General features: G+C 43.5%; 1 protein-coding gene across 2 annotated transcripts in view; it reads right to left on the bottom strand.

The window, feature by feature from the left end:
* The window catches only part of RXFP1 (relaxin family peptide receptor 1), a 578,825-nt gene that overhangs the window by 48,334 nt on the left and 513,401 nt on the right, over window positions 1-17,090 (bottom strand). For both annotated transcript variants that reach the window (XM_069744133.1, XM_069744134.1), the window contains 4 exons: window positions 4,466-4,537; window positions 4,161-4,232; window positions 2,232-2,303; window positions 255-326 (listed from right to left, as the gene is read on the bottom strand). In XM_069744133.1, the coding sequence (XP_069600234.1) occupies window positions 255-326; window positions 2,232-2,303; window positions 4,161-4,232; window positions 4,466-4,537 (288 nt within the window). The remainder of the gene's footprint in view (window positions 1-254; window positions 327-2,231; window positions 2,304-4,160; window positions 4,233-4,465; window positions 4,538-17,090) is intronic.

Here is a 17,090-nt window from a genome sequence, read left to right as displayed (position 1 = left end):
AGGACTCTCAATTCTAAATATTTTTCTATCCACTGGCTAACACGGTACCAAGATATATTTCTTTCCTGTACTCATTGGCCTGAATCTTCTGAACAAAAATGAAAGTGGAGCAGTGTAGGACATCTGAAGGAGCATTCATTTTCATTTCTGAAACCCTTTTATATATTACCATTCATGGGGTGAGGAAAACATGTACGTGAACATAGCCGTGTGGGCAGATATTGTTTGATGAGGATAGCAAAAATGTTACATACATGTGGGTGAGATTTCTGAGTGGCATGAACATTCTTCTCTGAATATTTGGAATTTCAATCCCCTCAAGGCTTCTGTAGCACAAAATAAAATATAGCCATTAGTATAAGGAATCAATTCACTATAAAGTGCGGTAGAACACAGTCCTATTCGAGACACTGATAGAATTGGTCACCTAGACAGTAACGTTAGGCTATCTTACTGTACGGAGTGCCATCGAAAAAATACCGTTAAAAATTATACATTTTATTAGATATGGTTTACAATATAAGGGCAATCGAAAATAACAAACAAAAACAAAATTACAATATTTAAAATGTTCACCCTCACAAGCCCTAACCTCTGGGTCTACCTAACTGCCAAGGTTGGCACCCTAATAATATGAGAATTGGCACCCCTGATCCTCAAATGTCTATCCCTGATGATCCCTATCTTACTGTATGGCCCAAAAGTCTATCGTAGGTTTATGCACATATCTATGATCTGGGCAGTCCACATTTTACTATTTAGCACTAGTGTCCTTAAACAGTATAAGCAGCTTGTAGGATGTTGTGTAGCTGTGAGGAAAAAGAATTGACTGTCAGACACATCCAGATTTTGCACACAGAAGAAAAACAAGGTTTTTTACCATGTTGACCTTCTCGATCTCTATACAGAGTGTTGTGCTTGTATATACAGATTAGAAAGCACTAGTATTGCTTCCTCCTCCACACCTTGTAAATATGTGATCACTGGGTGTAGAGAGTGGGAGCTACAGGGTCGAAGGAGATCCAGTCGTCTCTGCTATGTAGGCAGGAGGCTGAATTTCCCCTTTAACTGAGACTAATATTCCAACACCAGCTACAGGGAAAAACATCAATAAAAAGAATGTATCAATATGTTAAAATGTCCCTCCCCAATGTTTTTTTAATGATCTTATGGAAAAAAAATAGTGTAAATAAATGAAACAACGAAAAAAATTCAATATATGAATTAATTTGTACTTCAAAGGGAATGCAATTTGAATATGTTGTTGTAATGCTGCTGCAGTGCACTATAGCGCAACCTCCACCAGGGGATGATGGTGAGGGAAGAGAGGATGCACACACAGCGCAACACCTCAGAGCAGCAACATAAGCGCCACCTCATGGCGAAAGAGTGGTCAGATGGGCCGAGTCAGAGACTGTCAGGACAAGAAGTATCATAGGTCACAGCAATACACGTGGTCAAATACGAGCCAGACGGGAGCAGAAATAACAGAGACGAGAGACAGTCAAGCAGGTCAGAAGACAAGCCGGGTCACATAAAAGTCCAAGAATAGGGAGCAAACACTAAGACAAGCGGGGTGGCAAGAAAGGGTGGTCACGGGAACAGAGTAAACGGGCAGAGGACAAAATACAGTATCAAGGGGTCAGCTGCTCTAGCCTGGGAGCATGAACTATCACTGACATTGGTTTGCAGGCCACAGCAGACTGAAATAGCCACACAGAATCCAAAACAAGGCAGAGAAGGTTAACCCCTGCATGACTAGACTGGGGAGAGAATACATAGAAACAAACCCAGACCTGCATCATGACAGTTGTCAGCGGTATTTTGTGATAGTAAAAGTAATTTAAAAAAATATAAAATAGGCATTTATTTCCTTTGTTCTTTACATTTTCATTCCAATATCAGCAAAAAAAATGAAATATAAAAATGTCATAAAAAAGAAGCCCCATGTTTTGTGAAAAAAAGGCAAAGCTCATTTGAACATCCAAAACAGAGAAAAAAATTGAGCCGTTCGAAGCTCATGTACGATAAAGCTTGAAAATGTGTCTGGTCAGTAAGGGGGAAAATGGTATGATCATGAATGACTAAATAAAAAATCCATGCAATAATAATAATCTTTAGATCTGCCATCATGTAATCTATTGCTGAATACACAAAGCAATGACAGTATATAAATTTACTAGCCTAGATCAGATAAAATAACATTTTTTAATTCTAAGCGCTCTACTTACAAGGATTTCAGTGTAAGTACATAATCAAATTGTTCTGGTTGAATCTTCTGCATGGGGTTGTCAGAAATATTCCTGGAGGTAGGAAGAAAGAGAATAGATATATAAGAGCATTGGACGGTTACATTTTATGGATAAGGAAAACGCTAACAACCAGTTACAAGTTTATTCAGAAATTTCCAGGACAAATAAGAGAGGAACAACATAAAATAGAAAATAAAAAAAAAATGCTTCAGAATTTTCATCCTATAGAGAAAACTGTAAGGAGCGGTGAGAAACTCTCTTAAACGGCTCGTACACATCTGTATTTAAATCGGACAATCTGCAATAAAGATAGGATTGCACTCTGATTAATGTTATTCAATGATTATGTGTTAATCTGCAATTTTTTCCTCAGCTCGTATCAGACTGAGGAAAAAAACGCAGCATGCTGTGAGTGGCCACATATATCGGACGAGAGTTACCAATGCAAGTCAATGGGTGCAAGAAATTTTTTTTTACGCACCCATCTCATAGGAAATCCGACATTTCATCAGACAAGTATACTAAATTCACTGTGTGACCCATCAGAATAGAAAGAATAGATAGAAAGAAAGAGGTCAGTGAGATATTTAATTAGCGCAGTGTGTGTAGCTTAATGTATATGTATTTAGCTAATAAATTTAAAATTAAATAAAAAAATGTTGTGGGTAACCCTTATTTTTATTAACCAGCTGAGGGAAAGCAGACAGCTGAGGGCTGATGCTATTATTCTGGGAAGGGGTCAATATCCATGAAGCTTCCCAGCCTATTAATAATAGCCCACAGATGTTTGCTTAGCCTTTACCATCTGAATGTAGCAGAGTTGGGGATCATCATAGGAACTCCTTATTTTGGAATTATGGCAGACAGGTGAGGATTACCTTTATTTTATTTTTATTATTCCGTTAATAAATGGGTAAAAAAGGGTAATTGTCTGAAGTGATTTGTATAATTAAAGGACTTTTCTTTGTGAGTGTATTACTTTTGACTATGGGGTTAATAATGTCTGATAGACATCTCTTGATTACTAACCCCAGGGCTTGATGTCAGCTGATATAAAACAGGTGACATCAATCCCAAAACAATTACACCACTTGCAAATGCACCAGGTCAAGCACCAGAATTGGCGCATCTAATGGATGTGCCATTGTTGGGGTGGCTGAGGGCTGTTGTTATTAGTCTGGGAGGGGGCCAATATCCATGGTCTCTTCCCAGCCAATTAATATCAGGCTACAGCTGTCTGTTTAGCTTTTCCTAGTTATTAAAACTAGTGGGGACCCCACATCAATTTTCTTTTTGGGTCCCTCCTTTTTAGTAACCAGTAAAAGCTAAGCAAACAGCTGTTAGCTGTTATTAATAGGCTGGGAACCTTTATGGATATTGTCCCCTTCCCAGAATAATAACACAAGCCCCCAGCTGTCTGCTTTCACCCAGCTGGTTAATAAAAATAAGAGGGATTCCACACCATTTTTATCAAACATATAATTTATTTAATAGTTTTAAAAAGGCTGAACACCCTTCAAATTTCGGCAGTCTCCGGTGCTTCCATTAAGAATGATAGGAAGTGTATATGATTGACCTCCGCTCCATTCAGCTGGATTAGTGGGCGCCATGGAGGTCAGTTGGGGCCCTGGCAGGGCCTTCATTGGAAAGTTAACCCCTACCCCATGAACTTGAGAAGACCCTTTTAACCACAAGTTTTGATAAAATAAATGTATTGACTGAGTATTATTACTTACTATACAGGCCAATAAATTAGTGATTGAAAGGGCAGACATGGAAATTTCACTCTGATTTCCCCTAGTACTCCAGCTTGTATACTGTATACATTTCTGCAGAATTTCAATATCTTTGATTACAGTTAATGTTTGCAGCTAGAATGGCGTAACTAAAACCTCAGAGGAGACTTACAGCTGGGATAATTCCTTCATGTCCTTGAGTAAAGATGGGGAAAATGCTTCGATTCTGTTATTAGCCAAGTCTCTGTCGAAATAAAAAGTGCACAATAATTATACACTATTTTTCTCATTGTTTTGAAAAAAGTAAAATGCAATTACAATTTTTTTTTGCATTTTTTGCAGTGTGACACTACATCGATTTTAGGACTGATACTTTCACTATTAATACTTTAACGTCTTATGTTTTAGCAATCATTGACTAGTCCTGCCATTCTATAAAATATACTATGCCACTTTAGTGAGGTCTGCCACACTTACAGCTCATCCAGTCTAGAGAGTGATGAAAAAGTGTTGTCACTTATTGTGAGGATTCTATTCTTCCGCAAAACTCTGCAAAACAAAGATAGCCATTCAGATGAACATTCACAATATGAGTAAGGCCGGGGTCACACTTGTGTGTGTGTAATGCGAGAAACTCGCTCGAGTCTCTCACATCAATACCCGGCACTGCTGCCAGCACTCGGGACCGGAGTGTGCGGCTGCATAGAAATACATGCAGCTACACGCTCCAGTCCCGAGTGCCAGCGGCAGTGCCGGGTATTGATGCGAGACGAGAGACTCGCGCAAGTTTCTCGCATTACACACGCAAGTGTGACCCCGGCCTAACAGACAGGTCTCCGGTTCATCAGGTCAGTAGTCCCTGGCTTCTGGATGTGAGGCTAGTGAATCTTTTACATTCTGAAATCCCTGGCGCTGCTTTCGTTTGGTCAGTACTGGGATGACGTCGCATGTGCATCATGCTACAACATTGTGCCAGCCAGCTAATCAAAAGCCATGACAGGGATCATGGAAGTTAATATTTATGAACCTCATGTCCAGCAACCAGAGACTACTGTAGTCCCATTAACCGATCTGCACATTTCTAGTATTCACTTACTGCAGCGACCCTTGTCTGTTTTAATAGTAGTGTCCATCCTCAACTCATTTCTCCCCATCACATAAACTGGTGTCAGAGAAACTTGTCTCCAAATCTAATGGTTTATGGAAAAAAGTACAGGCTAAGTTCACACTAGGTGTTTTTCAGTGGTTTTTTTATTCAAAATTTTTAGCTGCGTTTTACAGTACCAGAAAAGCCTATGAGATTTCATAAATCTCATGCACACTCATTGTTTTTTTGTCATCAGTATTTTGAGTTTGCATGTTTTTTTTGGACAATAGAGCATGTCACTTCTTTCAGCGTTTTGTCTGCATTTTTCAGCGTTCTTCACCCATTGACTTGAATAGTTGCTGAAAAAACACAGAAAAAATGGGCCAAAAATGCAGGTATCATATTTTGCTGTGTTTTTTGTGCCAAAACCTGATTGTTTGGGATAGGACTTTTTTCAACACTAAACTTTATCAGCATGCTCAAGAGATAAATCTAGCATGCTAAAACCGCCGCAGAAAATGCAGCAAAAACGCGGCAAGAAAAGACAAACAAAGTATGATTTTTTTTCTGCTGCCAAGAGACAAGGTTTTGCTGCAGAAAAAAAAGCTGAAAGAACGCCTAGTCTGAATTTACTCTTAAGCCTTCCTTGCATTATTGCAACTTTTTCTAGGGTGTCACTGCAGTCAGAGTTTACTCCCCCAAGCCCAGATTGTACAATCCATCAATAATGTCTCTCAAGAGAAAACCAACAAGAATGAAGCAACATATTGTTATTTAGTTTTGCTTTGTCCAAAAATATTGCTTTACAAAGCATAAATTAGCTGTGGCATAATCTGCACCCTAAAATGTGCAATGAGCAATCTGTCATATTATATAATGAACTAGCTGAAGAGCCCGGCGTTGCCGGAGCATAGTAAATATCTGTTAGTTATAGCACCTCACTTCTCTTATTTTCCCATCACGCCTCTCATTTCCCCCCTCACATCTCTCATTTTCTCCCTTACACCTCTCATTTCCCCCCTCAGTCCTCTTATTTTCCCCCTCACTCCTCTCTAACACTTGTCATTTCGACCTCACATCTGTCATTTTCCGATCACTCCACTATTTTCCCTCACTCCTCTCATTTTGCACTCACACCTTTTCATTTTCATCTCACACCCCTCATTTTCACCTCACACCCCTCATTTTCACCTCACACCCCTCATTTTCCCCTCAGTATATACATGTTTGTCATCTCCCTTATATATAGTATACACCTGTATGTCATCTCCTGTATATAGTATGTACCTGTAAGTCATCTCCTCCTGTATATAGTATACACCTGTGTGTCATCTGCTCCTGTATATAGTATATACCTGTGTGTCATCTCCTCCTGTATATAGTATATACCTGTATGTCATCTTTTCTGTATATACTATATACCTGTATGTCATCTCCTCCTATATATAGTATATACCTGTATGTCATCTCCTGTATATAGTATATACCTGTATGTCATCTCCCCTGTATATAGTATATACCTGCTGTATGTCATCTCCTCCTCTATATACCTATGTGTCATCTCCTCTTTTATATAGTATATACCTGTATGTTATCTCCTCCTGTATATAGTATATATGTGTGTCATCTCCTCCTGTATATAGTATATACCTGTAAGTCATCTCCTCCTGTATATAATATACACCTGTGTGTCATCTCCTCCTGTATATAGTATATACCTGTGTGTCATCTCCTCCTGTATATAGTATATACCTGTTTCATCTGCTCCTGTATATAGTATATATCTGTGTGTCATCTCCTCCTGTATATAGTATATATGTGTGTCATCTCCCCTGTATATAGTATACTAGCTATTGAACCCGTTCTACGCCCGGGTGGCGAGCATTTACATTGGTATATGGTCTCCATCCTGGTATGTGCTGCTCCATCCTGCGTCCCCATCCTGTCATGTGCTGCTCCATCCTGCGTCCCCTTCCTGTCATGCGCTGCTCCATCCTGCGTCCCCATCCTGTCATGTGCTGCTCCATCCTGCGTCCCCATCCTGTCATGCGCTGCTCCATCCTGCGTCCCCATCCTGTCATGTGCTGCTCCATCCTGCGTCCCCATCCTGTCATGCGCTGCTCCCACCCTGCGTCCCCATCCTGTGATGCGCTGCTCCCATCCTGTGATGCGCTGCTCCCATCCTGCGTCCCCATCCTGTCATGTGCTGCTCCATCCTGCGTCCCCATCCTGTCATGCGCTGCTCCATCCTGTGTCCCCATCCTGTCATGCGCTGCTCCCATCCTGCGTCCCCATCCTGTCATGTGCTGCTCCATCCTGCGCCTCCATTCTGTCATGTGCTGCTCCCATCCTGTCATGCGCTGCTCCATCCTGCGTCCCCATCCTGTCATGCGCTGCTCCCATCCTGCGTCCCCATCCTGTCATGCGCTGCTCCATCCTGCCTCCCCATCCTGTCATGCGCTGCTCCCATCCTGCGTCCCCATCCTGTGATGCGCTGCTCCCATCCTGCGTCCCCATCCTGTGATGCGCTGTGTTGTGAATTCTGTGGCAGAGCTCCCTCCTGTGGTCACAAGTGGTACTTCGGCTTATTCTCTCTGTAAGCTTCTGTTGGTGGAGGGAAGTGGTACTGCGGCTTCTGAGTTTCCTCCCTCAGGTGATCTGGTGAGGTCGTTAGGTGCTTCTCTACTTAACTCCACCTAATGCTTTGATCCTGGCTTCCTGTCAATGTTCCAGTGTTGGACTTGCTTTTCCCTGGATCATTCCTGTGGCCTGCTGCTCTGCATAGCTAAGTTCTTCTTTGCTATTTGTTTGCTATTTTTTCTGTCCAGCTTGTCTAATTTGTTGCTGGAAGCTCTGGGACGCAAAGGGTGTACCTCCGTGCCGTTAGTTCGGTACGGAGGGTCTTTTTGCCCCCTTTGCGTGGTTTTCTTTAGGGTTTTGTGTAGACCGCAAAGTTACCTTTTCTATCCTCGCTCTGTTAAGAAAGTCGGGCCTCACTTTGCTGAATCTATTTCATCTCTACGTTTGTCTTTTCATCTTAACTCACAGTCATTATATGTGGGGGGCTGCCTTTTCCATTGGGGTATTTCTCTGAGGCAAGGTAGGCTTATTTTCTATCTTCAGGCTAGTTAGTTTCTCAGGCTGTGCCGAGTTGCATAGGCAGAGTTAGGCGCAATCAACGGCTGCCTCTAGTGTTGTTTGGAGAGGATTAGGGATTTCGGTCTGCAGAGTTCCCACATCTCAGAGCTCGTTCTATGATTTTGGGTTATTGTCAGATCACTGTATGTGCTCTGACCGCTATGTCCATTGTGGTACTGAATTGCCTTTCATAACAGCGCTGCTCCCATCCTGTGATGCGCTGCTCCCATCCTGCGTCCCCATCCTGTCATGTGCTGCTCCATCCTGCGTCCCCATCCTGTCATGTGCTGCTCCATCCTGCGTCCCCATCCTGTCATGTGCTGCTCCATCCTGCGTCCCCATCCTGTCATGCGCTGCTCCCATCCTGTGTCCCCATCCTGTCATGCGCTGCTCCCATCCTGCGTCCCCATCCTGTCATGCGCTGCTCCCATCCTGCGTCCCCATCCTGTCATGCGCTGCTCCCATCCTGCGTCCCCATCCTGTCATGCGCTGCACCCATCCTGCGCCCCCATCCTTATGTGCTGCTCCATCCTGCGTCCCCATCCTTATGTGCTGCTGCATCCTGCGTCCCCATCCTGTTATGTGCTGCTCCCATCCTGCGTCCCCATCCTTATGTGCTGCTGCATCCTGCGTCCCCATCCTGTTATGTGCTGCTCCATCCTGCGTCCCAATCCTTATGTGCTGCTCCATCCTGCGTCCCCATCCTGTTATGTGCTGCTCCATCCTGCGTCCCCATCCTTATGTGCTGCTCCATCCTGCGTCCCCATCCTTATGTGCTGCTCCATCCTGCGTCCCCATCCTTATGTGCTGCTCCATCCTGCGTCCCCATACTGCCTCTGACCCGCTCGGCGCCGAGTGCTGGGGGGCCTGAGCAGGCGGGGACACCGGCACGCTGTGGGGGTCAGGTGCCGGTATCGCCGCCAGCTCAGGCCCCCCAGCACTTACTATATTCACCTGGCCCCGTTCCATCGCTGCGCGCCGCCATCTTCCCGGTCTCCTGGCCATGACTGTTCAGTCAGAGGGCGGCGCCGGCGCGCAATAAGCGCGTCATCGCGCCCTCTGAACTGAAGGTTACAGGCCGAAGACCGGGAAGATAGCGGCGCTCAGCGAAGGAACGGGGACAGGTGAATATGGCCGATACTCACCCTCCTGGCGGTCCCTGCTTCTCTGTTGGAGATCGCGGTGTGCGTTCAGTGTGAACGCACACCGCGATCTCCCGGGAGCGTCACTTTGTGAGGCCCAGACTGCGCCGGCGCTTGCGCCTGCGCAGTCTATAGAGACTTCGGACAGAGTGACGCTCCCAGCGTTATATTATAGATACATGTGTGTCATCTCCTCCTGTATATAATATATACCTGTGTGTCATCTCCTCCTGTATATAGTATATACCTGTGTGTCATCTCCTCCTGTATATAGTATATATCTGTGTGTCAACTCCTCCTTTATATAGTATGTAGCTGTATGTCATCTCCTCCTGTATATAGTATATAAGTGTGTGTCATCTCCTCCTGTATATAGTATATACCTGTATGTCATCTCCTCCTGTATATAGTATATACCTGTGTGTCATCTCCCCTATATATAGTATATATGTGTGTGTCATCTCCCCTGTATATAGTATATACCTGTGTGTCATCTCCTCCTGTATATAGTATATACCTGTGTGTCATCTCCTCCTGTATATAGTATATACATGTGTGTCATCTCCCCTGTATATATTATATACCTGTGTCATCTCCCCTGTATATAGTATAAACCTGTGTGCCATTTCCGCTGTATATAATATGTACCTGTATGTCATCTCCCCAGTATATAGTATATACCAGTGTGTCATCTCCTCCTGTATATACTATGTACCTGTATGTCATCTCTTCCTGCATATAGTATATACCTGTGTGTCATCTCCTCCTGTATATAGTATATACCTGTGTGTCATCTCCCCTGTATATAGTATATATGTGTGTCAACTCCCCTGTATATAGTATATACCTGTGTGTCATCTCCCCTGTATATAGTATGTACCTGTATGTCATCTCCCCTGTATATAGTATATACCAGTGTGTCATCTCCTCCTGTATATAGTATATACCTGTATGCCATCTCCTCCTGTATATAGTATATACCTGCGTGTCATGTCCTCCTGTATATAGTATATACCTGTATGTCATCTCCTCTTGTATATAGTACAGTATATACCTGTGTGTCATCTCCCCTGTATATAGTATATATGTGTGTGTCATTTCCTCCTGTATATAGTATATACCTGTGTGTCATCTCCTCCTGTATATAGTATATACCTGTGTATCATCTCTCCTGTATATAGTATATTCCTGTGTGTCATGTCCTCCTGTATATAGTATATACCTGTATGTCATCTCCTCCTGTATATAGCATATACCTGTGTGTCATCTCCCCTGTATATAGCATATATGTGTGTGTCGTCTCCTCCTGTATATAGTATATACCTGTGTGTCAGCTCCTCCTGCCTGTATATAGTATACTAGATGGTGGCCCGATTCTAACGCATCGGGTATTCTAGAATATGCATGTCCATGTAGTATATTGCCCAGCGACGTAGTATATTGCCCAGCCACGTAGTATATTGCACAGCCCATGTAGTATATTGCCCAGCCACATAGTATATTGCCCAGTCACGTAGTATATTGCCCAGCAACGTAGTATATTGCCCAGCCACGTAGTATATTTCCCAGCCACATAGTATATTGCCCAGTCACGTAGTATATTGCCCAGTCACGTAGTATATTGCCCAGCCACGTAGTATATTACTCAGTGATGTAGTATATTGCCCAGCCACATAGTATATTGCCCAGTCACATAGTATATTGCCCAACCACGTAGTATATTGCCCAGTCACGTAGTATATCACACAGCGACGGAGTATATTGTCCAGCCACATAGTATATTGCCCAGCCATGTAGTATATTGCTCAGTGACGTAGCATATTGCCCAGCCACATAGTATATTGCCCAGTCACGTAGTATATTGCCCAGTCACATAGTATATTGCCCAGTCACGTAGTATATTGCCCAGTCACATAGTATATTGCCCAGTCACGTAGTATATTGCCCAGTCACATAGTATATTGCCCAGTCACGTAGTATATTGCCCAGTCACGTAGTATATTGACCAGTCACATAGTATATTGCCCAGTCACATAGTATATTGCCCAACCACGTAGTATATTGCACAGCCACGTAGTATATTGCCCAGTTACGTAGTATATTGCCCAACCACGTAGTATATTGCACAGCCACGTAGTATATTGCACAGCGACGGAGTATATTGTCCAGCCACATAGTATATTGCCCAGTCACGTAGTATATTGCCCAGCCACGTAGTCTATTGCCCAGCGACGTAGTATATTGCCCAGTCACGTAGTATATTGCCCAGCCACATAGTATATTGCCCAGTCACGTAGTACATTGCCCAACCACGAAGTATATTGCCCAACCACATAGTATATTGCCCAGGCATGTAGTATATTGCCTAGCCACATAGTAAATTGCACAGCGACGGAGTATACAGCACAGAGCCACGTAGTATAGAGACTTTAAAAAAATAAACATATACTCACCTTCCGAAGGCCCGCTAAAGTCCTGCTATACTTACCATCCGCCGCCTTTTCCGCTCCTCGGGACGCTCCCGGGATCGCTCCATTACAAGCGTCAGCTTCCGGTCCCAGGGCTTGGTATGAGCAGGACCTGTGATGACGTCGCGGTCACATGACCGTGACGTCATGGCAGGCCTTTGTCGCACACCAGCCCTGGGACCGGAAGCTGCCGCTTGCAATGGACCGGTCCCAGGAGCATCCCGAGGAGCGGGAAAGGCGGCGGATGGCGAGTATAGCAGGTCTTTTGTTTTTTTTTAATTATTTTTAACATGACATATTTTTACTATTGATGCTGCATAGGCAGCATCAATAGTAAATAGTTGGGGACACACAGGGTTAATAGAAGTGCGTTACACCGTGGGCCGTTACCGCTGCCATTAACCCTGTGTGAGCGGTTAGTGGAGGGGATTATGGAGCGGGCGCCGGGCAGTGAGTGCAGGGGAATAGGGGAGGGACTAATTGGACTGTGCCCGTCGCTGATTGGTCCCGGCAGCCATGACAGGCAGCTGCCGAGACCAATCAGCGAATGAATAACCGTGACAGAAGGACAGACAGACAGACGGAAGTGACCCTTAGACAATTATATAGTAGATACCTGTGTGTCATCTCTCCTGTATATTGTATATTCCTGTGTGCCATCTCCTCCTGTATATAGTATATACCTGTGTGTCATCTCCCCTGTATATAGTATATATCTGTGTGTCATCTCCCCTGTATATAGTGTATATCTGTATGTCATCTCCTCCTGAATTAGACCGCGTTCACACGTTATTTGGTCAGTATTTTTACCTCAGTATTTGTAAGCTAAATTGGCAGCCTGATAAATCCCCAGCCAACAGGAAGCCCTCCCCTCTGGCAGTATATATTAGCTCACACATACACATAATAGACAGGTCATGTGACTGACAGCTGCCGTATTTCCTATATGGTACATTTGTTGCTCTTGTAGTTTGTCTGCTTATTAATCAGATTTTTATTTTTGAAGGATAATACCAGACTTGTGTGTGTTTTAGGGCGAGTTTCATGTGTCAAGTTGTGTGTATTGAGTTGCATGTGGCGACATGCATGTAGCGACTTTTGTGAGATGAGTTTTGTGTAGCGACATGAATGTAGCAACTTTTTGTGTGTCGAGTTGCATGTGACAGGTTAGTGTAGCAAGTTGTGTGCAGCAAGTTTTGCGCATGGCGAGTTTTGCGCTTGGCGAGTTTTCCATGAGGTGAGTTTTGCACGTGGTGAGTTTTGAGTGGCGACTTTTGTGTTTCGACTTTTATGTGGCGAGGTTGGTGTATGTATGGTGAAATGTGTGCTGAGGGTGGTATATGTGTTCAAGCATGTGGTAGTGTGTGGCGCATTTTGTGTGTGTGTTCAGATCCCCGTGTGTGGTGAGTATCCCATGCCGGGGCCCCACCTTAGCAACTGTACGGTATATACTCTTTGGCGCCATCGCTCTCACTCTTTAAGTCCCCCTTGTTCACATCTGGCAGCTGTTAATTTGCCTCCAACACTTTTCCTTTCACTTTTTCCCCATTATGTATATAGGGGTAAAATTGTTGGGTGAATTGGAATGCGCGGGGTTAAAATTTCACCTCACAACATAGCCTATGATGCTCTCGGGGTCCAGACGTGTGACTGTGCAAAATTTTGTGGCTGTAGCTGCGACGGTGCAGATGCCAATCCTGGACATACACACACACACACATACACACACACATTCAGCTTTATATATTAGATATACTTAGTCCATCAATAGAAAGCTTGTGCCAAAAACTATGCAGATCCCTGACATATTGCAACATTATACATCTCAGAAGGCAAATCCATAGCAATCTCAGAGTTCATTATGTAAAAAAATAAGATTTCAAACTCATATTTGCTGATTATGTACGTTGTATGGAAAGTAACGCACTAACCCATTTACATTCACTTCTTGTCATTTCAGCAACTCTTTAGAGAGAGTAAAATTATTATTGTAGACAGTTCATAGTTAACCCCTTTACCCCCAAGGGTGGTTTGCACGTTATGGACCGGGTCAATTTTTACAATTCTGACCACTGTCCCTTTATGAGGTTATAACTCTGGAACGCTTCAACGGATCCCGGTGATTCTGACATTGTTTTCTCATGACATATTGTACTTCATGATAGTGGTAAAATTTCTTTGATATTACCTGCGTTTATTTGTGAAAAAAATGGAAATTTGGCGAAAATTTTGAAAATTTCGCAATTTTCCAACTTTGAATTTTTATGCAATTAAATCACAGAGATATGTCACACAAAATACTTAATAAGTAACATTTCCCACATGTCTACTTTACATCAGCACAATTTTGGAACGAAAAATTTTTTTTTGTTAGGGAGTTATAAGGGTTAAAAGTTGACCAGCAATTTCTCATTTTTACAACACCATTTTATTTTAGGGACCACATCTCATTTGAAGTCATTTTGAGGGGTCTATATGATAGAAAATACCCAAGTGTGACACCATTCTAAAAACTGCACCCCTCAAGGTTCTCAAAACCACATTCAAGAAGTTTATTAACCCTTCAGGTGCTTCACAGGAATTTTTGGAATGTTTAAATAAAAATTAACATTTAACTTTTTTTCACAAAAAATTTACTTCAGCTCCAATTTGTTTTATTTTGCCAAGGGTAACAGGAGAAAATGGACCCCAAAAGTTGTTGTACAATTTGTCCTGAGTACGCTGATACCCCATATGTGGGGGTTAACCACAGTTTGTGCGCATGGCAGAGCTCGGAAGGGAAGGAGCGCCATTTGACTTTTCAATGCAAAGTTGACTGGAATTGAGATGGGACGCCATGTTGCGTTTGGAGAGCCACTGATGTGCCTAAACATTGAAACCCCCCACAAGTGACACCATTTTGGAAAGTAGACCCCCTAAGGAACTTATCTAGAGGTGTGGTGAGCACTTTGACCCACCAAGTGCTTCACAGAAGTTAATAATGCAGAACCGTAAAAATAAAAAATCATTTTTTTTCACAAACATTATCTTTTCGCCCCAAATTTTTTATTTTCCCAATGGTAAGAGAAGAAATTGGACCACAAAAGTTGTGGCACAATTTGTCCTGAGTACTCTGATACCCCATATGTGGGGGTAAACCATTGTTTGGGCGCATGGGAGAGCTCGGAAGGGAAGGAGCGCCGTTTGACCTTTCAATGCAAAATTGACAGGAATTGAGATGAGACGCCATGTTGCGTTTGGAGAGCCACTGATGTGCCTAAACATTGAAACCCCCCACAAGTGACACCATTTTGGAAAGTAGACCCCCTAAGGAACTTATCTAGAGGTGTGGTGAGCACTTTGACCCACCAAGTGCTTCACAGAAGTTTATAATGCAGAACCGTAAAAATAAAAAATCATTTTTTTTTCACAAAAATTATCTTTTCGCCCCCAATTTTTTATTTTCCCAATGGTAAGAGAAGAAATTGGACCACAAAAGTTGTGGCACAATTTGTCCTGAGTACTCTGATACCCCATATGTGGGGGTAAACCATTGTTTGGGCGCATGGGAGAGCTCGGAAGGGAAGGAGCGCCGTTTGACCTTTCAATGCAAAATTGACAGGAATTGAGATTGGACGCCATGTTGCGTTTGGAGAGCCACTGATGTACCTAAACATTGAAACCCCCCACAAGTGACACCATTTTGAAAAGTAGACCCCCTAAGGAACTTATCTAGATGTGTGGTGAGCACTTTGACCCAATAAGAGCTTCACAGAAGTTTATAATGCAGAGCCGTAAAAATAAAACAAAATTTTTTTCCCACAAAAATAATTTTTTAGCCCCCAGTTTTGTATTTTCCTGAGGGTAACAGGAGAAATTGGACCCCAAAAGTTGTTGTGCAATTTGTCCTGAGTGCGCTGATACCCTATATGTGGGGGAGAACCAGCGTTTGGGCGCATGGGAGGGCTCGGAAGGGAAGGAGAGCCATTTGGAATACAGACTTAGATGGAATGGTCTGCAGGCGTCACATTGTGTTTGCAGAGCCCCTAATGTACCTAAACAGTAGAAACCCCCCACAAGTGACCCCATATTGGAAACTAGACCCCCCAAGGAACTTATTTAGATGTGTTGTGAGAACTTTGAGCCCCCAAGTATTTCACTACAGTTTATAACGCAGAGCCGTGAAAATAAAATAAAAAATTTCCCCTCAAAATTATTTTTTAGCCCCCAGTTTTGTATTTTCTCGAGGGTAAAAGGAGAAATTGGACCCCAAAAGTTGTTGTCCAATTTGTCCTGAGTGCGTTGATACCCCATATGTGGGGTGAACCAGCGTTTGGGCGCATGGGAGGGCTCGGAAGGGAAGGAGCGCCATTTGGAATGTAGACTTAAATGGAATGGTCTGCAGGCGTCACATTGCGTTTGCAGAGCCCCTAATATACCTAAACAGTAGAAACCCCCACAAGTGACCCCATGTTGGAAACTAGACCCCCCCACGAACTTATCTAGATGTGTTGTGAGAACTTTGAGCCCCCAAGTGTTTCACTACAGTTTATAACGCAGAGCCGTGAAAATAAAAAATCTCTTTTTTTCCCACAAAAATTATTTTTTAGCCCCCAGTTTTGTATTTTCCCAAGGGTAACAGGAGAAATTGGACCCCAAAAGTTGTTGTCCAATTTGTCCTGAGTACGCTGATACCCCATATGTTGGGGTAAACTCCTGTTTGGGCACACGGGAGAGCTCGGAAGGGAAGGAGCACTGTTTTACTTTTTCAATGCAGAAATGGATGGAATTGAGATCGGACGCCATGTCGTGTTTGGAGATCCCCCTGATGTGCCTAAATAGTGGAAACCCCCCCAATTATAACTGAAACCCTAATCCAAACACACCCCTAACCCTAATCCCAACGGTAACCCTAACCACACCTCTAACCCAGACACACCCCTAATCCTAATCCCAATCGCAAATGTAATCCAAACCCTAACCCTAACTTTAGCCCCAACCCTAACTGTAGCCTTAACCCTAACCCTAGCCCTTACCCTAGCCCTAACCCTAGCCCCAACCCTAACCCTAACCCTAGCCCTAGCCCTAGCCCTAACCCTAACCCTAGTCCCAACCCTAACCCTAGCCCTAACCCTAGCCCTAACCCTAGCCCTAACCCTAGCCCTAACCCTAACCCTAGCCCTAACCCTAGCCCTAACCCTAGCCCTAATCCTAGCCCTAACCCTAGCCCTAGCCCTAACCCTAGCCCTAGCCCTAACCCTAACCCTAGCCCTAACCCTAGCCCTAAC

The sequence above is a fragment of the Ranitomeya imitator genome, chromosome 1 (genome assembly GCF_032444005.1).
Source record: "Ranitomeya imitator isolate aRanImi1 chromosome 1, aRanImi1.pri, whole genome shotgun sequence".
Taxonomy (NCBI): domain Eukaryota; kingdom Metazoa; phylum Chordata; class Amphibia; order Anura; family Dendrobatidae; genus Ranitomeya; species Ranitomeya imitator.
The sequence above is the reverse complement of the archived record's forward strand: the minus strand, read 5'-3'. Positions and strand labels throughout refer to the sequence as shown.